Here is a 27,836-nt window from a genome sequence, read left to right on the forward strand (position 1 = left end):
CATAATGTGGAACAAAAGGATTAACGTGATTCAAAAACTTTTTCCTTCCAGATTCTCTGATATTTTGCAACAAAGAATTCTGTCGTATCTACGAAGACTGATATATAGGTTCATCATATAATTTACAATATATTACGTTTTACGATTGTTACTCCGCAATTACGGAACGTTATACGCGAACGGCGCATCTGTAAAGTTCAATGAGTCGTGATATTTATCGCTGAATGTGCACATAATTCTCAAATTCTTGGGGCAATTCTTTAGCGGCAGCGACGTTTACTTTCTATGGCGAACAACAATCACGATGATTCTATACCTCGATAATTGACGTGCGGCTCGTGTAAAACTTCCATAGGTTACTCCGTGTATCGCTCTTTTACTTTGAGAGCTTTGATCGTCCATCGCAACGCGAACTTAGAAGATTTCGCGGAACTTTCAGAAGCGAATTCGTGCACGAAGCGCGCAGCGACAGAATTCGACGTCCCACGCGTCTCTAGACCTCATAATCGAGGATGTAATTTCGAGCAGTTATATCCAGAACAATTTGCCGGGCACTCGCCGTAGCGTCTACTCGGTTGAAAAGAGTAAATAATACCGGACGAATGCCTCCGAGTTATTAGCGAGCAGGAATGCGCGGGAAACTTTCCAGACTGTTTCCAAGGGACAAGAGGATAAACATGCGGCATAAACATCTGGAAATTCCGTCGTTCTAGAATACGTCGTGGAATACGTAGGAAAAATTTACCGCGGTACTTTCTAGCTTCGACAAAGTACAAGTATACGATTCTCTGAATTTAAGCTGTAATTCTATTTTACTTTTCAAAGTTCTCCATGTACCGCATTAAATTTCCAAATAGAAAAACTTTTCGACCTTTCAATTTTAATTTAGTATCCAAAAAAAAAAAAAAAGAGATATTGATTTGCCATTGTATTTGTTCCTTGTATTTAAATATAATATATATGTATATAATATAATATTTATGTGTTTTGTGTGTGTTAGTATCATTTTAAGATTCTCAGATATAAGTATTTTAATAATATAAGTATTTCGAAGACATATTATTTTCATTTGAGAACGAGAATTATTTTTAATTTGCGTTTAACCGCAAAAAAAAAGAAAAATTACAAACAGGATATTTTCCACAAACGGACATTCCCATACGTACAGAGAAATCTCTAAAATGGTAATGCTGAATTATTCCTGCATGCGCACACCACAGCGTGACTATCACATTGCAACCGCGCCCACAGATAATTCTTAAAAGCGATCGATTTTTCTGGTAGCTACTCGATCGACAGCAGTAAACTTGAGAGCAAAAACCTATCGTTCTGCATATGGAATCTTGAACAGATTTTCTTCTCGTCTCTGCAACTATCATAATTTAATCTGTTCTGAAATACTACGTCAAGAGAATCGTGATTTCATCTGTATCGGTCGTCGACCAAGTACACAACACAATCTTAATACAACGTGTTTACAAACGGCGAGCCTCTACCGGGTGTTCAATTGAGAATTTATTTAAATTCAACATTTAATAAAGTCAAATGACATATTATTGAATTTTTTAATCTTATTCATTAAACTTCTGATTGAGAACTATTGTTTATATAAAATTTAATTAAAATATATATAATATATGTAATCCAATAAATACCAACTAAAAGTGACATAACATTAATGATACCGAAGAAATCGATTTTGTTAAGTATTTAACAACTTAATTAGATCTATGGTATATATATATATAAATCTGAAAATAATTTTATTTGAATTATTAAAATAATTACATAAAACGCTCAAGTATAATGCCAATGCTGCAAAAAGTTCTAACATTCAAATAATCAGTTAAATATCCTACATAACTTATTTTGATGATTCAAACAAAATTACTTTTTGTATCTAGCTGAATTTTTTTAGATATTTGAGTAAAACCGTTTCTTTCCGTACTCTTATAAAGTGCTTATTAAATAATTGTTAACATTTTTCATAAATGTGCCGATAAATATAACATAGGATATATCACATATACATTCAATATTTTGGCATAACATACATTTTGAAGAAAATAATTATTGTGCTCTTGTCTTTTTTGTCAATTGATGCTTATGTGTGTATTTCATTGTATTATTTTAATCGACACGTTATATAAATAGTCGTTTAGAACAATTAGACACGTTAAAAGTTTGTGTGGATATCAAAATGATCGTAGAATCTTTATTAATGAGCATTTATTATTTATATCGCGTTCTGACAATCAACAATCTACTACGCAGCGAGTATACGTTCGTGTCGAGAAAGTGTCATAACTTTGTGGTCCGTAATGATTATAATGTTTACTTTGTTACCTGTAATCACTACTACAATATATGGTATCTTTGTATTATGTTTATTCTCAGATTTTAATTGGAGAAAAAGAAAATCAAAAATGTAACTCCTATAGTTACACATCGTCGCATAATATACTGCTATATATATGTATGTTACAAAATCGTAGATACTGTAAAAAACTCTTTCCTAAAACGGCACAAAAAAATTATGAATAGAAATTTGTCTACTTTTTTATATTTACCATGTATAGTGTTAAAGTTAACTATTTATTTAAATATTAAAATAAATTTATATTCTTTGTACTTATAATTTTTCTTAGGAAAAACGATCTACATCGCACGACATGAAATTTTTCTAAATGTTTACAGCAATAAATATTTTTAATAAAAAGTTGGAATATATTTTATTTATTATAATAAACAACGACTGTTAGTTTCACGTATACAGAATACTAGTAATTTTAAAAACATAATTGACATTGAATCATACTGTAAAATTAATTTTATAAAAATGTTCACAGTGTTTGAAAAATAATATTGATTCACACTTTTTCCGATTTTTGCAAATGCTGAAAATTTTTACAAATTATTGTATTATTTATTAACTTGTTTCAGCTATCAGTTGTCGATGTCACTTTGTTATCTTAAATTAACATAGTCGATTTTATATATCTCCCTGTTTATATATCGGAAATTGATATATATTGAGTATAAATCGATTTGTTAACCGTCCCTGAAGTCATGTATGCATAATATCTGCAAATTAATTATGATAGCAACGTACAAGAGTGCATTGAGTGGTCCACAGATAAGTATTAAAGATTGACATTTGCAAATAAAGAGCCTCGAAACTTATGCAGCTACTCTCAGTCATTAATACTGGCAGCTGAATTAAGTTAAAAAAAAAAAAGGCCTTAATTATATATAAAGAAATAAAATAATTATTAAAATATAAAATTTGATGTTCGCAAATGAAATTATAATTAAGTGATATTCGTGTACAAGGTTATCCAATGTATAATATTAGGATGATGCGTTTTATGAATAATGTGCAATAAATATCTAATTTCAGATTTCATTAAACAATTATGACAACGATCTGCTCTCACGGACGATATGATCATAATTCCGCTAATTAGAGCACGTTAACTCGTCTCTTCGATGCTCATTTTTATTCAATTATTGCACATAGAACTGAACGTTTTGGACATGTTATACATCGTATAATAAAAATTTCTCATAATACTGTCTTTTGATTTTCTTGTAACATATGACATCTAAATTTAATACGTTTTTAATGGAAAATATTTTAAGGAGACGATTAACAGAAAAATGTACTTAATCGTTCTATACAGAGATTCCGCGAATTTTTGCATCGCTTTACATTTTTGCCAAAAATATTTAACGACAGTCTTCGACAACGCCCAGATGAATATAAGACAGCACAGCGCTGTTTTGTTGCTCGATATGTTTAATTAGCATAATTTTATGCCCGCAAGTACTGGCAGGTGGGACATGAGCGAACGGCACCGCTTCCGGCAGGCATTCGAGGAGAGTCACTGCCACTTCGATGCGATTTATTTTAACCCAATTACGCGAAAAAGTAAAGTGAACGGCTAATGATCAAAATTATTTTATTATACTTCCTATACAAAAGAAAAATACAACAGCAACCAATCAATACGTCAAAACATTTATCTGCACAAGTAAAAATATACGATAGTGTATCTAACTGTATAAAAATATAAAGAAATACATTTTTTTATCAAATTAAACTTAATAAACCTCCCAGGTCAAGAACAAATTGAGCCATACTAGTTGTTAGATATATATATATATATATATATATAAATCTATTATAATAATAACACCGGTATACGGAAAAGTTTCGACTTTACAAAGTCCTCAACAGCCGCAACCAAATTGTCACCACTTCTAATAAATTAATTTAGTATATTGCGAAGATTTTTTTATCTTGAATCAAATGTTAATTGTCACTAACAAATGTAATATGGATGATAATAAAGTATTGATCACTTGTGTATAGAATAAACAGCTATTCTTCACAAAGTTTTCTCCCCCACATGGAAAAACGATTTTGCTGAAATAGATATCTATCTTTTAGATGAAGCATGATGAACAATGCTGCGTAAAAGCAACCAGAGATCGTCCTACATAATTATTTTAATAATCCAACAAAATTATTTACAAATCCATTATCTCACTAACTTTTTAAATACTTCAGCAAAATCGTTCTTCCCATGTATTTTTGTAGTACATTATAAAATTTTAAGTTTTGGAAGATTGCTGCGTATATGGATTTTTATAATGAAGATTCTTCACCGTATATAGTTGATACGCGCCATTGCTATTGTTACCCCCCAAAAATAATATATTTTTATTTCTTTTCTCTCTTCTCTGAAATGACCGATGCCGCCCGGTAACATGCAAATCCCGGCGCAATCGTTGTTACAAATTCGTGTTAGGTCGGGTCAGCTTGAGCCAAACTCGGCTCGCAGACGTGTAATCTGCCGAGCTAGCCACTAGGCGGGGTAATGATACGCTCGTGATCGGCGCGGAGGGGTATCAAGATAGTAGTAGCCACTAGTATCGCTATAGAAAGAGGTGGTCGAACGCGCGGTGGTGAGTACTTGGTGAGACAAGTCGAAGCTTCGAGACGGGAACGATCTATATTTACGTACCTAACGCGAACGCCTGATCTAGACGTATAGCCACCGACCAATTCGCCGTACTGTATTTCCACCGTCATTCGCTAAACGCGAGTAAAACGGCCGGCGAAACAGCCTACAAATCTGTCATTGAATATGACTCGATTCTCCCAGTGTGCAATTCGAACGCTTCCTTTCGAGAAACAGTGTTTCTGAAACACGTTGGTAAACCTTGTAATTTTATACACGCTTTTATATAAAAAAAAAACTTTACTACGTTCGTAACGTATTTTATCTTGAAAATCCTACTGTTCTTCAGAATATTTTTTAAAAAAATTGCATAAAAAATTTGCAATTAAAACACATTTTATCTCTCTAACCGAGATTATTATTTAATTATTTCATTTTATTTATTTCGCAAAAGTCCAAGTAATAATGCCATTTTTTTCAAGCTATATTTTTTATCTCGGACTTCGATAATTCGATCTGAGCAATGCGGTATGTTATTGCGTTTCCTCGTGTTTTTATGTTATGCGAGAGCGTTCATTCCACAGCTCCTCGCGGAACGTTAACTAATTAAACGTCAGGCAAAGAACTCGATCTGTAACTGCGCAAAACTGTAACTGTCAGTAAGTGGTGCGAAATGTGCATCTAATGTAAGTTAGCAAGGATGCTGCAATACACTAGGCGGGATTATTTTACGCCACTTGCCTCTAAATGCACATCATAGCCGTATAATTTTTTTACGGCCACGCCTCCTTGTAATATTTTTCCATTCAGTGTGCTGTCAGTTGCCATTTTGCAATAATCGTTACTGCGTTCATTTAGGTTTCCAAAAATAAACAATAAAAAGATACCAAAGTTAAAAAATTAAAAATATTTTCAAATTAAAAAATTAAAAATTTTTGGTCATGTCAGAAATATTCATGAAACATTAAAATACCGTTATAAACTTCATCAATTAAACATTAAATATTACTCGAAGATTAACAAGAATATTAAATAATGAGACTTATTAATGTAACATGTCTTTCTGCACTATAATTAACGCGTATGTATTCCTTTATGCTAGTTTTGTCTAACAGAACATTCAGTAAATACGGGTTCGTTAAATACGAAGCAAGAATTATCTGTATACGATCACTATTATTATACCTTCAATTGAATGTCTTTAAATCTGGACACATTCCGACAGTTTTTTAATTGCTACCCATTCGCGACGTAACACGATTCCAAGTATGATCCTGAAAGTTAATTGCACGGACAAGAATTCGGCTCGTAGTATAGACTCTGAGATAATTTTTGTACGTGAATCGAAAGCTATTCGCTCCAATCGTAAGTCAGTCTGTAATAATACCAGTTGAGAGAATAATAGAGGTGCAATGCGCGTTGCAAAAGATATCGTACACGCAACTACCGTGTGGTAATAGTAATTAACTTTGCACGAGGATGTCGCTCGTTCGACAATTTGATAGAATTAGTTTCTTACTTTTGAACAAACGCGTGAATTATCCTCAAACACACATGGGAAGAACTAATATTTTGCGAAAAGATCTAAAATTTTACTGAATTCAGATCTGAAAAAATAATTTTACTGGAGCATTAAAATAATTATGTTTGAGTTTCCAATAAAATTATTCTCAGATCTCTCTCTCTCTCTCTCTCTCTCTCTCTCTCTAAAATTCAAATTTTAAATCTTTCAGCAAATCGTCTTTTCTGTGCAAATCTTTATAAACATATGTGTATTGACATATTTCTACTTTACAGGTTCATATTTATTACATTTTGACATAAATTAGTATATTTTACATTAAGTGTTTTGTAATCGATTAGATACAAAGACAAATTAAAATTTGTGTTATTTAAGATTATAAACTCTACGAGAGAGAAATACGATTATACATTAAACTATTAAGATATGTATGCATCGTATATCGATTACGGAACGTATGTCATGTATCAGCGCAAATAGATTATAGGAGGCATTTACGTCATTATACGTTACGGAAAACAAATTACATCAGTCGGAATCCTCGCGGCTATACTAGTTAGCTTATACATTACACGCTTCCTTCGCTAAAAAATAAAGCTACACGTTTCGACGCGTAGAATATGATAGTCAAAGCGTCCTTTAGAAACACGCGATGTTATATATTCATATAATTCGTCGATACGCATGAAATATATGAGATAATCAATCATTGTATTGAATTTTAATTTACTATGATTATTATAAAAGTAACTATAAGTTCTTCGAAAAAAAAATGTCCAACATCGTAGTAGTGATTAGCAAACATCATGTTTTGCATTGCTGACAATTAACAACGATGAAAAACGATCGACTATACTTTTCGCTGTGATTGATCATGTACGGCGTAGAATTTCTTACGCAAATGTACTTTCACTGAATCAAAGAATTAAAGGACTGAGGAGGGAACCTAATAATGGTGAGAGGGGATTAAAGTATGACGAGAAATTTAATTGCATCTTAATTACACAATTTTTTTCAACGTCAATTTATAAAATTATCTGTCATTATTAAACTTATGCAATGCATCATATTCGAGACGAATTGTCCACTTTATCGTATTTTATTTAGGAAATAAAAGAAAAGTTACAAACGGAAACATCAAATTATCCTAATTTCTACACAATGTTGAAAATTAATAAATTCTTTCCTTGAAATAAATATATAATACGTATTTATTTTGTATAAATATTGAATACAAAAGAATTATTTTTTGCCACTTTTTCTAAAGCTTATTCTACAATGTGCTTTTTGTTTCCCGTTTCTTACTTTTTGCTTCTTATTCCGTCTTTCGTTTACTGTCGCCCGAGATAAAAGTTAACGAACTTTGGAAGAAACAGGAAACACCTAGCAAGAAATACAATTGTCGATAAAACGATCACAAAGAGGAAAAAAAAGTAAGAGATAAAAAGCAAGAAACAGGAAATAAAGAGTATACATTGTAGAATAACCACAAGAGTCGATAGTAGTATCGTAACTACTTTCATTTGCGGAATGAAAATGACTGATGGTACAAGATTTAACCAGTTAACCTTCATTCTTTTATCTTGAAAAAAAAAATAGAAGGGTCAAATTGCCTAAAATAGCGTCGTTCGGTGCAACCCCGTGTTTCAAGGTTCCCCAGTAGCCTCTTTTTTACGCTAAAAACAGAAAGCTTGACGTAAAACCGCGCTACAACGGAAGATGATGTGAAGTCGAAAAGGGGGTCCGAGTTACCCTGTATTTACACGGCGCGGCGCGCCGCCCCGTGAGCATTAGCTCTATCTTTCTACCGCCCAATCTTGCGTTTCTGAAATGCAAATTCTACCGAAACGAGCGGATGGCGAAATGAAGGGATGCAGCGTGGCGACGACGAACTAACCGTCGGTTACCGTGACTTGTCCGGGACGCGTTGCATTCGTCGCATCGGAACGAAACGGAAGTCTCCCTGATAGCTTCAATCGCAATGTCGTGAAACAAAGTCCATCCTATTGGAGTACATTTCACTATATTTTCAGAAATGCAATTATATTGTTAAAAGTATCAAAATACAAATTAATTTAAACTAGAGATTGTTTAATAATTAATCCAAGAAGGAAGTATAATCTTGCGCTAACAGTTTAATTTAAACTTATGTCCGTATTTAAATACAAATGATATTGCACACTAAAGAAGTTAGTATTTCTTGCAACCTTATTGCAAAATATTACACGTATAAACGCATTATAAACGCGAAGACAGAAACTAACTATTTCTAACAACTTTTATTTCAGGAATGATGTTATAGAGTCGTCAGTGTTGACATATGTCGAGTTCACGCAGGTCCCGTTACTTAGGTCCGTCATTTTCTTATAGCAAATTCTCACGTGATTTTTAATAGATTTGTAAGAAGGGGTAAGAAACTATAAATTTAATGATAGACAAACGCATGTCTATAGAACTTATAAAAGCGTAATAATTTAATCAAAACTTCTGAGTAGACTAAATTAATTGATATAAAGAAATCTGTGAATTTTAAATATATATATATATTGTATATATATATAATGTATATATCATCTATTCGTCATAACTTATCCGCTTCCTACAATTAATTTCAGTTATTTTTTGCGTTTATTAAGTACTAAAAAATAGTGATAAAAATTCCATTAAAGTATTATTTTAGATAATAATACAACATTTAATCTAATATCCTGAAATCAGACTCAAATTTTTGGAAAATTAATATTTATAAGAACTTTGAGAGCAAAAAAAAAATGCCATACGTTAATTTTGTTAAACCTTGCAAAAGAACTGGCACCAGCACCAATTTCGTTGTGCCCGGGGAGTAAGCCACACCCTAATAGGAAGGCGAATTCAGGATACGCCAACCATCAGGTATACAGAGTACGACACGGGGAGTGAATTCTGTCACGAAAGAAAGGCAGCGGTGGTACTTGAACTAATGACAGGACTACCTAATTAGCAAGATGCATTCATGTGCGGAATCAATTTACGAATTATGAATAAATTCACTTTATGAATAAATAGTAAGAATATAAAAAAAATACTTAACGTAATTTTAATTTTCTGTAAATATTTTGAAATGTCACTTTTTTTATCCTTCGATTGCCACATATCTATTAGTATAATTTATGTCTGATTAAATTGACATTGTTCCCTGCAGTAAATAATTTAATGTTAATTGTCGTCACACACATTTTAATTTGTCGACGTTTAAGTAATATTAATTTCCTTATCCTAAAATAATATTTTACATTGTTTTAATTTTATATAAACTATTTAACTTTATGTTGTTCGTATTTTAATAATATTTTCACATCTATAAATCGTGTTAGATTAAAAATTTACAGTGTCACAAGTAAACAACAATTTTGGATAAATTGATTGATTGTACCTTGTTTAATCCTATCGCTCTTAATGTTGGCAAAGTCTCAGCAATATTAAATGCATCGCTAATTCGTGAAATGGTTTCATTGTTTTCAGGGTTCAATCAGCCATGTTTTTCGAAGGGAAATCGTACACACGCACACGCTGCAGCTTTAATCCGCCTATCCTTCTCCGAGGCTAGCCATGTGTAATTACGATCATCAAGCCCTCTATTCTCGCGGTGAGAAAAACGGACGCTTGAAAAACCAAATGACAGCCTCTGGTGACGTAATGACAATGAGAATATCCACCTCTGCCTGGCACCGGAAGTGCTCGCTACGCTAGAGAACCGAACGGCCGAGCCGGGCCGCCGCGCCGGTGTCATACACCGGCGTCTTCTTCGTGTAACGAATAAATGACTAAATTGCCGCGAAACGATTGCCGTTAATTATCGACCTTCGGCAAGTAATAAAAAGCGACGCTCCGCGAAATGGTTCGAATAAAAACCTTCACTGAACGAACGAGACGAATCAGCAGCGAAATCAGTCTTTGCGTGAAAGTCTTGTGAACTGAATGTTACAATAATATCCGATATAAGATAAAAACAGAAATTTAACTTGGTAGATAGATATATCTGAAAATTATCTGGTATAAGTATACTTTCTCAACGATAAACTTTGTGACACATTCAAAATGATTGACTTTTTTCTACTTGTAAGTTTCTAATCATCAGCAATAAAACTTGACAATAAGATTTTAAGATAAATTTAGAAGAAAGATACAGAATAAATTTGTTCTAAATAAAGTCCAATTAACAATTGTTGAAAAAAAAGGATCTAAAATAAGATCTCAAAAATTCCTTTCTATCTTAAGAATACAGAACAAATTCTTGCTGGAGTGAATACCAAAGCTTGTCCAAGCCATTAGCAATTTAAATCACATTATTGTTGCTCTTCCATAACGAATTAGTCATTTGGTAATAGCTAGCGTGGTTATCAGCGAAAAACGTACAATAACGCGGTTATGTCTTATTCGTCATTTGTGAAGAAGGACACAACATAAATTACGCATAATGATGCCGCCTCGGAAATTTACAATCTAAACTTAGAAGTTCTAGTTCCCTTCTACGCCAAATATTTGAATCCCACGTTCCGGAGTACATTCTCACGATCTCTGATAACATTTTTTTATATGCCGGTTATACATGTATATTTATTCGCTAATATATTACTATAAGAATAAAATTCATATATATAAATAGATAATGTACTCTATATTTTGTATATAGGACAAGCAATTCTTCCACATTTTCTGAGATTTTACAAAAAAACATGATATAACATATATAATATACGTACATACAATTATATGTATTAAATATTATAATAATATATAATACATAAAAATTGTATTAGTTTAAAATAAGATTATTGTAAGACAATCAAAGAGATATATATATATTTTGATCAATATTTCATCGAAACAGAAACACTTTTATTATTTAAAAACTTGCAATATAGAAAAAATTAATAATTGAGAACCAATTATTCGTAATCACTAATTTTTATTGATATCACAAAACTGCATCGAAGTTTTGAATGCTTTTCAATCTATCGCTCGTGCATCTTTTAATTCGGCGAATACTATAATAGAGACAAGCGAAAAGTCAACGTATTCGGACTCATGCCAATGCTCGTTCCTATTTTTTATTCCGGTGCACAAATTTCCGAGAAAAAGAGAACAATTCGGGTCTCGGGGCCCACATCAACGGGCCAGGAACGTGTTCGCGCGCGACTCGACAAATAGGCACAATGGGATTTGGATGCCGCGCGCGCCAAACAAATCGCGGCTAATAAGAGGTTGATGCATGGGTGCCGCGAACTGGAGGGGGCCAATACATAAAAATAAGATAAATTTTACACTCGGCTGGTGATGAATGGCGGGATGAATTATTGAATAGTTAAACACACAGCGCCTTACCGGACCGGCTGGGCCCCAGGCCCGAGTCGGGCCCGAAGCTCTGAATGAGATACATCGTTACCGACCAGTGCCAGGGCCGCTTCTTGCGAAACGGAGTCTCGAATTCCACCTCGAAATATCTGATTGTGTCGACAAGATGATTTTTCGCTACGATGAGTTTTAATAGCTCAATTATGTCAAATAATCGAGCTTAGAATCGCGATGCCGATTTCGATAAAATTAGATTTTTATAATATACGAATAAATATCTCAATGGGAAACCCCAACAAAACAGGCATGTCCAAGAAACATATCTTTATAACTTCTTTTAAACGTGCTTGTAGTCTGAGAAACTTTTTCAAAAAATTGAAATGAAATTCGTCTATTTCAAATATAAATGCAAAGGTATGCTGAATCAGGGGGCGAGATAAAAAAAAAAGTGACTGCATTATAAAACAAAATTAAGATATTTGGCAAATGACAAATGCGTACAATAAGTAACAAATGAGATGAATTAGGTATGCGATGATACTATCGTTACTTTTGCTTTCTGAAACGGGGGATTCTATAGTTTTTAATGGCTGGGAAAACTCGTAATCGCCTTCATCGCGAAACGCCTTACCAATGTTACATTTGAAAGGGTAATGGTGCGACGGAGGTGTACTCCGAGAAATATCAACGAGACGCAAAGCGACATACATCCCGCAACTATTTATATTTAAATTCTTTCCCGACTGATTGCCGCGCCCGATAACGCGAAATTTAAATTCCATTTGAGAAAGTGTAACGAAATTCGTATAATTCGTTGGAGGAAGTCAACACAGAGATTGAAGCACATGCGTTGTTGGTGGCATAACGCAATGAAAAACAGCGATACGCGATAACGATGTTCCATATTCAAGTTTTTAACTGTGTCGTCGTGCAATATAATTGGTCTCTATACTTGAGAAAACATAGGAAGAAACAAAGAGACAAATTTTTAAATCGGTACTTATTTAAGAAACAATTTTTAATTCGAATTTCTTTAACTCCAAAAATGAAAAAAAAAAACTTGGATGTAAAGATTTTTTTTTTAAACACACCAAGTATTGACTTCTTTCTCTTCGTTCCTTTCTGTACTTTTTTTACGACTAATATAATTAAAGTATTTAAATTAAGATCTAACATTTAACAGTAAAACTAACATTTATAAAATTAATTAATTTTTCTAGAATATGCACGTATCGATTTATGAAAAAAACAATCCTCGTAAATCTATGGAGATATTCGTTGGACAGCCGTGCTGTGATTTCATATATCAATACACTCAAGAAGATAAGACAGTAGCTCGTTTCTCAGATCGGCAGATCGTGATCGTAAAATGCGAAAAAATTTCTCATTAAACCATACACGTAAATAAAATTGTCATTGCGAATACGAAGCTGTATAATTTCTTATCGTACGTCGAAATTGCTCATTCGAGATTATGAAGTTTGAAAGCTCCGGGTTGGACACCTCTCCTCCTCTCTCTCTTTCTGTAAGTATGCCATTTCGTCTGTCCTTTTTATCCGTCTTGTCCCTTCAGAATTCACCTCCGAGGCGTAGATACTCTTCCTCTCTCTCGAAGCTCGAAGGCGTTTCGGCGCTTATTGGTCTCCTCGTCGGGCGCCTCCGTTCCTGCGGCATAAATTCACCTGCGCGTTTCACTTCGTTATGGCTCTATTCAGTGCCGTAACCACGCGAGGACGGGATATTCCTTGCTGTGCGGCCCATTCAGCACTCTTGGAACACCGAAAGCAACGCAGCGCCAACCGCGACTGGAGAATGCGCACGATGCGCATCGTCGATTGTTTAACGCTCTCTAGAGAGCAAAGCATAAACGTGATGAATGCAATCATAAAGACGTACAAATGGCATTATTATCGAGGTAATATGTTTACGCGTGGAAACAATGTGGCAAGATTAAAAAGTTCCTTTTGACAATGTTTTTAATGAGATGCAAAATATGGAACCTATACATCTTATTGTACAGGGCAAACTCAAAGGGCGTGCTTTAATTAATTTTAATGTTTCAGTTTTGATAATAGAGTGGTTTTAGTAAAGTGATGCCCCTACGCGGGAAGATTTTACTCAAATATCTAAAAGTTTAGGTGAATATAGGTCTAAAAATAAATGATATAGAGCGCTCAAATTAATTGCTAGAATATTAAATTTTGCTTTTTGCAGCATTGTCATCATTTTGCATCAACGTAAAGTGTCCTATATAATTATTTTGATGGTCCAACACAAAATTGTTTGCAGATCTAGTTAAATTTGTAAATACTTTAGCAAAGTCATTTTTCCACGTATCTAAAAAACAATAAATCTTGAATGGTGAAGTATTGATAAAATTAATACCCAGAATTCTATTTATTGGCGGTTCTTATATAGACAATCGACATTATATTACCGTAAGACATTTCGGGAGCAACGGCTATACATAATGCAGCATCCATCACACGTGCGACAAGGGACATCTTTATAATTGGATACGAGGTGTTAAATCTGCTGGGTGTGGCTGTACACGGGAGTTATGCCCGCCACCAATAATCCTCTTGTCGCGAACGCTATACGTATATTATACCTACACGGCCGCAACGCATCACGGCGCTGACTAACATAAGGGAAGTCTATTAAATTACAGCGTGCGCGTTACGATGTAGAAAGTAGGTAAGCGATATCCTCCTTTAACACAGCGAGTGATATTGCGGGTGGTATGTGGGAAACCAAGGCGAATCTATTTTTAAGGCTGATAAACGAAATTTATAACAGGGAGAAACATACACTTATGTAAAATACGTCCGATTAAAAAAACGCTCAATTTTACGAGTTGAGTCCTACATTTACCTACTCTGTAGAACAGACTGACTAAAAATGATATCGCATAAATTTATATGCAGCGTTATCTATAAATACCAAATTAATTTGCAACTCGTCGAATGAAAGAAAAAACACAACTTATAATTTAATATTTATATATTCCGGTATAGACAATTGTCTTTTCAGAACACTTGAATGTATATTATGGTCTTTCATCGATCGTCAGTTAAGTATCTCCGAGCCATACCATCGTTAATGATAAAATCAATTTGTGATCCTATTTAGCCGATAGCGTAAATAAATGTGGCATATATTGTGAGTATCGGCGATGCTTAATGTATAACGAAAATCTTGGCACGCCTCAGAGGCTTCGGCCACAGTCTTCGACTGGTTGAATGGAGCAAAGGTCTTAGAAGCGGGTTCATTACAGGGCTATAAACGCACGTTATAAGGCCGTAAGGATGCGCGGCAATTACTTAAGAACTAATCAGCCGAAACCCGGGACGAGACGGCAGCTATCCATCAAGAAATCATCGACCTTTATAGTTCGAACGGTCCTGCTGCGCCTTTGCGTTACTTATAATGCTCATTGAGAATTTCCGGAACTCGTGTCTTCTCGTTGTAATAAAAAAATCTTCAGTAATTCCTTGTAAATAGTTTTGTTTACAAAGAATTACTAAAAACTCTATAATTTGTTGTAAAAGTAACCATATAGTATAATACATACCTATGCAAATTTGCAAATATATTTTTTCATTGTATTAAATACACTAAACATCAATTCGGACTTGAAACGCAATCATAAAGTGAAACTAGAAATTACATTGGATGCCAATTTTAATGATGTTGATAAGCATCTTAAAACACTGTAAAGAATTTGTCACAAAATATTAACTCCTTAATGTTCTTGTTTGTATCAATACGCTAATTTGGGAACAAAAACCACTTTTCAAGTAAATTGCCTATAACAATTGAAAATAATTTTTTAAATAATTTTTATTACATCTTGAAAGAAAATATAAGTTTTAATTATTATTGTGTGTGTGTGTGATATAAAATAAAAAAGATTTAACAAATTTTTCATATATTTACAATCTGTTTTTAAATGTTATTCTAATAAAATATAATATCTAGTTAAAAAATAATTTATAAAAATAATTTTATATACACGCAAGTGGGTACTCGTATATTCCTACATCATTGATAAAATCTGTTTAATCTATTTTGACATCTACATAATAAATGTCTATATGAAAGAGAATAATCTCTAACGTGTATGCATCTCTACGCGGCTACCGGTGTCGCGCGAAAAGATCTCGAAACTGCTAATGGATGAGATACCAACTAGATCGTGCTTTCAGTGAGAGCATCACGAGAGTAGGGTGGCGGAGTGCGATTTGCGTGGTTAAAGGATCGTTCGGAGGTGGAATCGCGCGAATGGTGGAACGAGAGAGACAGAGAGAGAGAGAGAGAGAGAGAGCGAGCGAGCGAGAAAAAGAGAGAGAAGGCCTGTCTATCTTGTGAAGAAGTGCCGTGGAGGTGAACGAGAGCGAAGAGCTGACAGTCGAACGAACGGGTCAAGATCGGGAGAGAGAGACTTGACTGAAGTATAATCAGGTTTCGACTGAGTCCGCGGCCGCGTGTAATAACAGTAATCCCTCCCTGCGCCGGTAATTTGGCTGTTCGCTCAAAAACTCCAAATTATAGAAGCTGCTGTCATTAGGCCGCGGCGAGCACTGTACGCGCAGCATCGCGGCTGCGTTCATCCGCTTCCCCGAACTCGACAGAATTTTGGGGGAAACTCGACAGCAAGTTCACGTCCGATCATTAGCGATAACGTTCCCTTGACGTTGACAAACCCCGCGGCCTGGACATTTTACAGGACCTTCGGTGCTCGAGGTATACGAGGATGATACGACGTTCGACGGTTCTCCGCTTGGATACTTCTTGTTAGAGTTAAACAGCTGTCAAGAAGAGGTCTGTGATGCGATTTTCAAAGTGAAAGTAATTGGCAAGTAGGAAACAAGTTAAGAATAAAAGGCAAGTATAGTAGAGGTTTATATCATGACGTATTGATTAGCATATTGCGTACAGAAGAAATGCATTTTGCTGAAATATTTGAACGTTCAACTAAATACACAGATCTGAAAATAATTTTGTTGAATTCAACGTGTACACCGAGCAATGTTGCAAACAATTCTTGACACTTTGGTTATCAGCTCGAACACATCCTGTATATATAATTACAATATTTTAACATTTTAACAATAAATTATTTTCAAATCTGTAGCGAAATTTTTAGATACTTCAGCGAGACTATTATTCTTCCTGTGTAATATGAAGAATTCGCTTCTGATAAAATCTTTTTCTCACTGTTTCAAATTCATATACATATATAATTCAAACAGTCACACGTGAAAATACATTATTATTTTTAAAGAAAAGATAAGTTTCAACGTGATACACATAATTTAAAATGCTTGCGGACAAAAGTTTGAATAAATTGCGCGACACTCGTGAGCCACAACAAAGTTAAAATTGTGTACAACTGACTCTAAATATTCTCAATGTGTATTCATTAAAGTCTCACCGTACATACGACAGCTATAGCGCTATACATATACAACAGCTTTATCGATCGTCGCGGCCTTTGATAATTCATTCGCACATTCGGAGATCGAAACGAAGCGATATACTGCCCGCGCGAAGTTGTATCAATGGAATTTAACAGAATGACACACTCTAGACGCGTGCTTACGTATACTTTCCGAGGTACACTCGCCTAGGACCGGCGGAGCCCGAGGGAAGGACTTCGTTGAGGGATCCCTTAGAGGAGCCAAAGCAACCGAAGAAGCGTAGGGGAACGAACCGGGCCGAAAGCCTGCGGGCATTTTCTGGCATAGAGCCCCGTTCGTGCTCCTCTCTTTCCCCTCGCTCGCGTATCGTATCAAAGACGACTCGAGGGAAAGGAATGAGAAGAAGATCGCCGATCGTTGCCCGTATGCCTCGAACGACCGTTTAAAACTCCATTACGCCCGTTCGTGATTCTTGGCGCGATCACGGGGTACGCTCCTCACCGTGGAAGGCACCTACGTGAACTGGAAAAGGGTTCGACCGATTACTCAACGTGACACGTTGATCTCGAAGCTACGGGGGAGGAAGGAAATCGTCTCCAACGTCGAGAAATTGACGCTTCTTGAGCCTGCGGGGCTCCGCAGTCGTCGTAATCGTACAAGTATATCGTGTATCCTGCTTGAATAAACATTCGAATAAGCACTTTATTGTTATAAAGAAGAGCAGTGATAACTCTAATCCTTTATGTCGGCTTGTGTCGAATAACATTCTGTATTTTTAACTTCCATATGCGTATGTCAACATATAGATCAATCTTCTTCTATTATTGAATTGCTTAGTCACAAAGTAAACAACGTCCAGATTAAGGCACTTACAATTTAAGTCAATACATTTCTTGAGTTAAACTGTTTAACTTTATTATATCAGTTAAATTAACGAAATATTATTGATTACCAACAGTGAGAGCAATGTATAAAAATGTGTAAAGCATGTGTAATTATATAAATTTAATTTTGATCTTTGTATAGTTATCATAAAAATTTTTCCGCGGCTACGCTTACTATCAAAGTAAAAATATCAATATCGATATCTTTACACTCCAAAACAAACTTTTTCTTTTTTTTTCATATTCTGATTCTTTTAAAGAACATTTTGTTTAAAAAGCGAAATATTCATCACGTTACTTTTCTGTAAATTTACAAAAGTTCACGAAGTCTTCCTCGCCGGACGCGGAATAAAAGTTGGAGCTTCTTTCAATAAGAAAACGTATGACGTATTAATAAAAGTTCCGAGACAGCCTTCAAAAATTAATTCAGTAAATTAATCATGCCTCCTGCCTCGCGATACTTTATGAAGACATTTAAGTGGGCACACAAGACGTCAAGTGGTTGAAGTTAATGGGCTACCCCGTATACGTTGTATCAGTGGCTAGCCTTCGCACACGTTCGCCTTGAGTGGCCGGCAAGTCAGCAAAGTACTCTGCATTTGGAAGTGCGTCTGCAATGCGTCGCGTCGTTGCAACCGCGATCCATTTCGAGGTTAACAAGGTTGCGGAAGACGCGGTTCGGAAGAACACGGCTCGAAGGAGAGACTTGCGCGGCTCGTAAGATTTCAGTCTTCCGCTTCTACGCAATCAGCCGAGCCGCTCCATCTCTGTCGGCTTAGCGGCCGACTACCCTATAGGTGCATCCTCCTTTTGATGCATCGAACGCGCACCGCACCGTACAACCCCTCGCGAGTCGCGTCGCACACGCACCCGCGCACAACGCGCGTGTACGCACTCACGCACGCGGTCGCGCGTGCTCGCGAGCGAAAGAGAAGCACCTGGGAGCATGCGAGATCGTCATGAGGGGATTAAGAGCTTACCAGATTGGTGCAAATTGCCTTAATTTCTCAAGCGTCCGAGCGAGACACACATTCTCGCTCGGCGAAGCGATGAAAAAATTCTCTGGCACTCGATTTGCTAAAGCAATGTGATACTAACGCAATATGCCCCTGTTTTCCTCTTTTTAGTTAAACCGATGCTGCGATTTCTTCGGCAAGTTTATATTGGCACGTGTTAATTTTAAGTATGACGTAATGGAAAATTTACTTTTTATAAATTTTTTACAATATGTTTAAAGATGTTTTAAAAATTAGTATCTGCATGTGTTATTACATTATTTGCTACTTTAATTTGTAATATTATGTATTCCAGCTTTGGTATAGGGCTGTTATTTCAAAGCACTAATAATCAATACATAGTTTGGTAAAACCGGAAAATGTTCGAATTCATGCAAGAAAGTTATTAAGCATCAAGATCCGTTTTAAATATTTCTTTTTAACTTGTTATTTTGCGCGCGCAACCGCAATCTTTTAATTATTTATTTTATTTAAAAAATGTTCGTTTAGTTTTTTAATCTTTTAATGTGCCATTCGGAGAAATCGTATTATTTTGCAGAAAATAGAATACGTTTGCTATTAGAGCATTATGTACTACTATTTGAAATATCAATTGTAGATTGATACTCAATGTATATAACACACAAGTATTCTTAAAGCGAAATTTTGAAAGTTTAAATGTTCCTACTCGTCTAATTATTTGCCAATTTGCTCACACTTCTTTTTGAAGCAATCAACCTACTGAACTGCAGAAGAACGGCAGAACTACGCATTCCTATGCAAGTGCTGCCAATCTTAATTCCATTAACACACGCGAGCTTGATTAAACGTAACAAAACTTTTAGGACGCATCAATTATCAAACTCAACTACATCAACATGAAAAAATAAAATATCGTGTAAAAATATTTTTTTAAAATCATAAATTACTTTTTAAATGTAATATATACATTAAGATTCTGTAGTTGTTAAACCAACACGACGTGCAACTTGATATTTTGACAGATGAATTGCATTTTTTTTCAGATTGAACTGTATAGGATACTTTCTAATAATAATATGACACACATAATTGTTGAATGTTTCGTCAAACACGAATGTATACGTATCTCTATAAGCAGACAGAAACTTACATTGCATTAAAGCTTCCTCGAATAATCGTGGTGTAACCGTTTGCGTCTAGAAAAACTAAATTGGCGTGAGACAGAAAGCACAAAGGAGGAGCATCGCACGTTCGATTTGGTGCGGGAAAAATAGCCTGATACACGTGTTCCAGAACAAACAAACACGCGACCGTACATCTTATTCCGGCCCCATCATTGTTAATATATAACCGTATCTTGTCTGACAAATCACCAATGATCGTTTGCGAGCTTCTGACTTCTACCTAATTTGCCGCATATGCATAGGAAACATTTTCTGGCGACCCGTGCACCTGCAATTTCGTCGGTCATCAGTCGTAACATTATGAACGTAACGACGGATCTTTTGTGATGCGCATCTATTATTACGCCTTGAAAACTGCTTCATGGTACTGAACGTTATTTCCTTTCGCGAAAGAAGCATTATTTTAATCATAATGCGATCATCATTTTCATATGCCGAATAAACTTTCAAAGACAAGAGATTAAAGAAAAGTCAAAAAAAGAAGACCTTCGAAATATTATATAATATCTATTAAATCGATTAAATTTATTATATGAGCCATGAAAGATAATAATTTTGGGCACAATCTAAACTGACACGCGCGTATGTCGAACAAATGATTAAATTGGAATTAGATCTTTATAATCGTAGTATATAAATTCATCCAGCTTGATCGGCTTAGTCTCATCGGTATATTAAAAACGCTCACGGTCCAAATAAGATTTGATATTGTTAAATAAATAACATTTAATTAATAAAGATATGATGTGTCAAGTGTTCCGTAATAAAAAAAAATCAATTATGTTTTCATAAAAGTATAATTTCGTAAAAATCTATAACAGACCATGTACGATCAATTAATACAAAATCAAGTATAAGCGTGCTCAAGCCACTCATGCGAGAATGTCTAACTGAATGAATACTGAGGTATGTCTGTGAATCAGTCATCGACTTAACTTTACGAGCGAACGCACAACTTTACGTGCGAACACACGTCTACGTCCCCATTAGCACGGGCTTCAGACGCGTGAATTATGTATGCGTTTCGAACTGCGATACTTCGGAGCCTTTCAGAGCTAATCCCATATTCCGCTTTTTGAGTCACTTCAATAATTGAGTGCGCGGAAAACGTCCGCCAATTAAATCATAGAATGTTAAATCACACTTAGAGAATTAACTTTGAGATTTTTGCGAGAGACGACAATTTCGCGCGATCATATTTTGTATTAAAATTATAATTTTTGTCGTGAGACAGTTAATCGTAATATAAAAATATTGTTCTAACGCGTAAAAGTTTATTTTTATATGCTAACATTTTTCTTGTTTTCAATTACATTATACGAGCTCGTATTTATTTCTTTCCTTCCTTGGTTAATAATTGTTTCCTACTATGCTTAATTACATTAGGATGAATGTGCAACATCATCACCTTATTCATTAATTAAACGTTTACTTCTCTTTTGTAAGCAAAACTCACTGCCGTAGTGTTCATTGGTTTTCAGAAGTCCTCTCTCTTTGAAACATAAATCTCTCTCTGTTAATCTCCTATTTTTATATTTCTAATGCCAATATTCCTTTTCAGGACTCAAAGTCCTTGTTTAAGTACGTCAATTTGATATTCTCAAACACACCTCCTAAATGAATCAGATCTCGTCGCATTTCATCTGAATAATTTAAAACGAGAACGACTTGTATCGTTTTACGACTCAGAGATAAAAAGGAGCGAATGTCACGCAAGTAGCACTACCTTCTTTCCGCTTCCGAGTCACAAAATAACATTAGTCGTTCTCGTTCCGTCTGTCGTATCGATTTAATGGACTCTCGCACCGACCTCTTTCCGTTCCGACGCCGTCTCTTGGTGGCGTAGACGGTCCCCAGCTGGCTCATGGCGACGGGGTTGTTGGGGCCCGATGCCGATGTCGGAGTCGGCACCGGCGCCGAGGTAGGCGTCATCGCGGGATCAACGACGTGGGGCTGAGGGTGAGTGGCGGTCAGGGTGAGTTGCGATCCCGGGGGATAGCATGCCGCCGTCACGTAATCCGTCGGCGCGAGGGACGCGGTCGGCGGTCCACAGATCCCGGCGATCCCCGGTGTACCACCGCCCCCGCTGCCGCTTCCGCCGCCGCCGCCGCCGCCGCCACCGCCACCGATACCAATACCGCCGCCGCCGACGCCGCCGCCACCGCCGCCACCACCGACACCGACACCGACACCCCCGACCACCCCCAGCCCCGCCGAGGCGGTTCTGTCCAGCGCGTACACCGTGCAGACCGTGACGCCCCTTGCCTCTAGCGACGACGCTACGTCATCCTCTGTCACCGTCGGTGCCACTGCTGCCACCAGCTGCTGGCGTCGTCGGGGCACTTGCTCCTGATGACACCACCGATCACGACACGGCAGCTGCGACAGCTGTTACCGCCACAAGTTCGCCCTCTCGAGCGAAGTCGTGCGACACCAGCGTGTGTCCCCTACGGACGCGGGATTCTTTCGATAACGAATCGAGATCGGGTTCTCTAAGCTTATCACTCGTCAATTGGACATTTAGCAGCTCCGACGATCAAGAACAGCAAACTGTCATTGGATCGTAATAGTAGGAGGGGGGGGGGGGGGGGAGAAATAGTTTAGCGGATGACTTTCAAAGGGTACGCATCGGGTGGTTCGCACTCTTGTTCCCTAGATTTCATAAAAAGTCGTGATGCATGCCTAGCGTCGTTAAGAAAATTCTCGATCAAAGACTCGTCGGTATCATTCACAATGTGAAATTCACAATACACTGTACACAGAGCACATGTTTCCGCCAGCATTCTCTACGGAACAAGTTCACTGTCACATGAAAAATCACGGCGCGACATCAATCAGATTGCAATCGCTAGTCATTCACTTTCCCAGCCGATAGAATTGGAGTCAACTTTACGATACATCGCACGGAGAACGTCAGCAACGTTCAAGACACTTGGTGCCATTCGTATGGCTGTTACCATTTCTAGCCTGGAATGGAAACAAGGGATTCACCCCCTATCGCCGTTATCTAATCCTCACTGCAGATACACGTAAATCTCACTCTCACTATCCCGACGAGCGCCAGCACCTTTTAGGCGTATCACTCAATATTACTATCATTCGCTTGCGTGACGGTCATACGACGCGATATATCTCGGTATATCATCTGCCCATCAGAACACTTGGAATATCCAGTTGGTCAACCGACGCGAGACGCTTATCACTATATAGACTTCTCAATCCGATCGTGTCACACGTACGCGAAAATTGACTTGCGTGTCCTCACTGGTCCCCCCTCCCGCCACCCGATCGGTGTCACAGTCCCTCCCTTATCTGTCTCGAACAGGAAGGAGAAAGCCATCTCTTCCCCCTACCATCCTCGCTCTTCCTTCACCCTTGCGATCCGTCGGAACTGATTAATGAAAATCGCCAAATGAAACGATCCCCTTCGCCGAATCGTCCAAGACCTGGAGGTCTGGAATCTATCCGCACTAATACGCTCGGGACGATGCTGAGGAGCAGTAGCGCGAGCGCGAGGTCTAATTGGTAGAGGTTGGTGGCGGAACCCTCGTGCGCTGGCAGGTTCGCGGAGTGAGCGCGTACGATGCGGTGCTCGCTTCGTAGAAGCGTATCGTATACTGGCGGGCCTGTGCCGGGCGTAGCATAAGTCAGGAGAGCGTGGCATAGATCGCGGAGAGTGGAGGCGCAGGCCAGTGGTGGTGGGCCCAGCAGAGGAGTAACCCTCCATGGGTCGACCAGGAGACCGGCCGCCGGTTTCTATCCGCCGTGAAGCAGGGTCACCACTCTGACTCCCACCCGCAACGCTCGCCACGCCTACGTATAAGCCGAAGAGACCAATCGTGGTGCCAGCATGGCGCTACCGGCCTAACCACCGCGGAACCACCGATGGAACGATACCATCGCCGCGCGCCTCGAGATTCCACCTACTCCCGGCTGTGTGCTTTTCCTTCTTCCTCCGCGTTCGCGTCCTCCTCCTTACGTGGCCGCGAACCTGTAGTACGTAGCGCCTATCTGTTCGCGGAAACGCATTGATAGAAACGCGCGAGATATTTCACTATTCCTGGGACAAGTCCGGAAGTATGGATATTTTTCTATCACACGGACGTACTGTATAGTTTATTCAAAAGATGATATTCTCAAGTGAGAAAAGACGAAATAGTTTTTCACAAAATAGAAATAAATGTACAATAATCATGATTATGTAATATATTACATTATGTTATTAAATTATGTTACAGAGCACGAATGAACCAGTCTTTTGAAATCTCAAACACCAAATCGTAACGAATCGATACGAATGTTGAGAAATAATTTGATGAAATAAATTAAATATTGATTGTGATTCTGATAACAGAACAACTGATAGCAATTATCTAATCAGGTACTTATTTAATGATGCAACTTAAAACAACTATAAGATTATAATGTAACATAAACTTGAACATAATGTGGGTAACCATAATTTTTAACAATTACCTTTTTTGTTATCTAATCTACTTTAATCACCTAATACAATTAAAATTAAAGAAAACAAATTTTCCTTATCAAAAAGTTATCAAAGTTAACGTGTACTTTGAGATTAACTCGTATGTTAAATTAGGGAGAATACATATATTGCACATCTTACGATCGAGATTCAATCTATTAACCCTAGAATGCTATCAATACATTATACATTTTATGTACAAGTGAACGAAATCGTTGAGCTAAGCTATGTCTTCAGGAAGTCTAATCTGCTAAAAGCAAAGACAAGCTTCTCAAGTTCTGTCCATTTTGTATCAATTTGGACTCACTGGTAGTGAGTCCAAATTAATACAATATTATTTATAATAGAAATTGTGATAAGTAAGTTTAATTTTTTGAGCAAATATACGTAATTATTTTGTTATTATATATTTTATTTAAATGTGTAAGAAGAGACACATACAGTTGAATTACATATTCCATACCATTTCAAGACTGAATTAATGATCTACTATTCTCTCTCTCTCTCTCTCTCTCTTTCCTTTTTCAAGTTAATAATTATGTTACTTGTGTTATAAAAGTCTAAAATATAAATATATTGCTTGTCATTAAAAATGTGAAATATAAAAAATATTGCATTAACTAAGAGTGATCTATGTAAGTAAAATTTACGTATCAACAGCAATAATATATACCACTCGATATAGTGATAGTTTTCTAGAGTTATACCTGCATCTCTATATATATGTATATACATAATAATACGACGTTTCCTCTAAACAGTCGCAACGTGACATCGATCACACGTGTTTGGTAATCCAATTGCAGACCACAAAATAAATAAATTGCCGGCCACGGCGCACGATAAGCTAGACCGGAACAATAATAATGTTCCACGAGCGTTGACGACTCCCGTGCCACGCATCATCCTGTTGGGTGACGCGTACACACACGCTCGTCCGGCGACACGTTTCCCTCTTATCTGAAGAGCCCGGCCTCTTCGTGAACGGTATCTGATGGCGAGACATGAGCGATATCACCGTGGCTAAAAATGACAGCAGTTAAAGCGAACATTGGTATCGACTGTACAGCAATATTACGATCAAAGGGAGATCAACGGTCTCGCGGGGGTCGCGACGAAAGCGATTTCTCATGCACCCCGATATATATCGTAAACTGATATCGACAAGCCGGATATGTGCCGAAAACGAGTTCGTCGGTGATCGAAACGCTTGGACGACACGCAACGCTTGGTTGTTGGCAATATTTTGTATTATCAGCGACGATACGTCGAACACGGATAGTTTTCGCAACTTTATTGCAGTATATTTTATTTTCTTGAAGAATCGCGAGATATAAAAGTATTGACGAATTATTGGATAAGATTCAGTCAAGTTTACAAGAAATTACGAGAAATATAGAATTTGACTAAAAAGTGAATAATCTAACTTCTCTTTATTTAATTTTCGTATGAAATTCACACTTTTCACGTCATTCTTGAGCCGCCGGAGAGCGCGCGTTAAAACACGAGCCGTCGCTTGCACCGTGTAACATTATAGGATTAAAATTTCATTATATATAATATTTTATTTTTTATTTTATATAAAATAATTCCCGAATCGTGCAAATTATTTTTCTTTAACTTAGAAGGAAAGCCAAGAAGTAACTTATTTAACTAAGAAGTTAACGAATAATATTTCCAATTTATATTTAAGTTTTATCTGTTTAAGATGAAATTTCATATAGTTTATGCAACATGATTGTGATGTACATTTGTAATTTAGAAAACCTATAATAAACATATTACTGTAACAAATTAATGTAATTAAATTAAAAATTTTTTAGTATTTTTAATGCAAAGCAATAATTTTATCAAGACTAGAAATTGTTAAAAGTTATATTTAAAATTAGCTGAAATATATATATATATATATATATATATAAGTTGCGACAATTTTTATCGGCTTATTTAATTTTACGATTATTAACTTAATCAAATTTTATTTAATTTTGCATTCAACAAATTGAAATTTGATTCTCATGTTTATGGTTGTTTGATTAATTGAATCTTATTTTATTTAACGTTGTGTGAGTTAAGAAATCTACTAATTTTCCATTACAAAGAAAATAATAATAACCTGTTTGACTAAAAACAATAAATTATTGCAGTCATCGTAATTACAGTAGATTTCGTATATGAAGCCTTCTCTTTATGTCTTTTCATATACTTAATATTTTTACGTTAAATAAATAAAATTTTATAAATAGAGATAATTGATCCACGTTACGTTTAATATAAGATGTACAACGAGAATATCCTTCTCTCTCGCATCCACCACGGCAATCTGGTTTTTCAGAGTATCATATACCACTTGCTTATTACCGAATAATAAATACCCAGTCCCCTCTGTCTTGTTTTAATAACGTGTTACACACCTTTTTACGAAAAATCCCATTCGCGTTAAGAACTCATTTCACGCATGCAGCACCAGAACGCTATGCGGATGCTACCCTACGTCGCCCGAGACTTCTTACACGCGAGATCCGCGGCCCGCGGCGTGTACCAAGTTCTCTCTCTTTCATCTACAGCTGACTCGTTCTCGCCCTTCACCGCCCTTCCTTCTCATTTCGTCCACGTACATTCTACGCACCTTTTCCATATCAATTCCGCAGCTTTTCCTCAACTTTTTCCGCATTAGTTCTGCAACCATTTCCGCATATCAATTCCGCAGCCTTTTCGCAACTTTTTCCGCACCTTTTTCGCATAAATTTTGCAGTTTTTCTATATCTTTTTTGCATCTTTTTTACATAAATTTCGCAGCTTTTCCGCACCTCTTCCGCACGCAAATTCGAGCAACGTAGTTCGTTAACTTCTTCACCGGAATCGAGATCTGACAACTTTTATTTTCGTCTTTCGACTCCTGGCGCACGTACGCATATTGATGCCTCTTTATTATAAAATTTAACACCGCATAACCGACGATTAACTGCGAATAATACAAGAGGCGTATTTTTTTTTTTCATACGGATTCAAATAGTTTTATAAATAAAGAAAAATTACAGAGAATTGAAGAGATATGA

At 36.5% G+C, this 27,836-nt stretch overlaps 1 protein-coding gene across 1 annotated transcript in view; it reads right to left on the reverse strand.

Annotated features, from left to right (window-relative positions):
* Positions 1 to 22,172, reverse strand: part of ss (aryl hydrocarbon receptor spineless) — a 196,433-nt gene extending 174,261 nt beyond the window's left edge. The window contains exon 1 of the mRNA XM_018542076.1: positions 22,102 to 22,172. Coding sequence (XP_018397578.1) covers positions 22,102 to 22,157 — 56 coding nt within the window. The 5' untranslated portion in view covers positions 22,158 to 22,172. The remainder of the gene's footprint in view (positions 1 to 22,101) is intronic.
* Between the last annotated feature and the right edge of the window lie 5,664 nt (positions 22,173 to 27,836).

This window comes from Cyphomyrmex costatus, unplaced genomic scaffold (genome assembly GCF_001594065.2).
Source record: "Cyphomyrmex costatus isolate MS0001 unplaced genomic scaffold, Ccosl1.0 scaffold302, whole genome shotgun sequence".
In the NCBI taxonomy this organism is placed as follows: domain Eukaryota; kingdom Metazoa; phylum Arthropoda; class Insecta; order Hymenoptera; family Formicidae; genus Cyphomyrmex; species Cyphomyrmex costatus.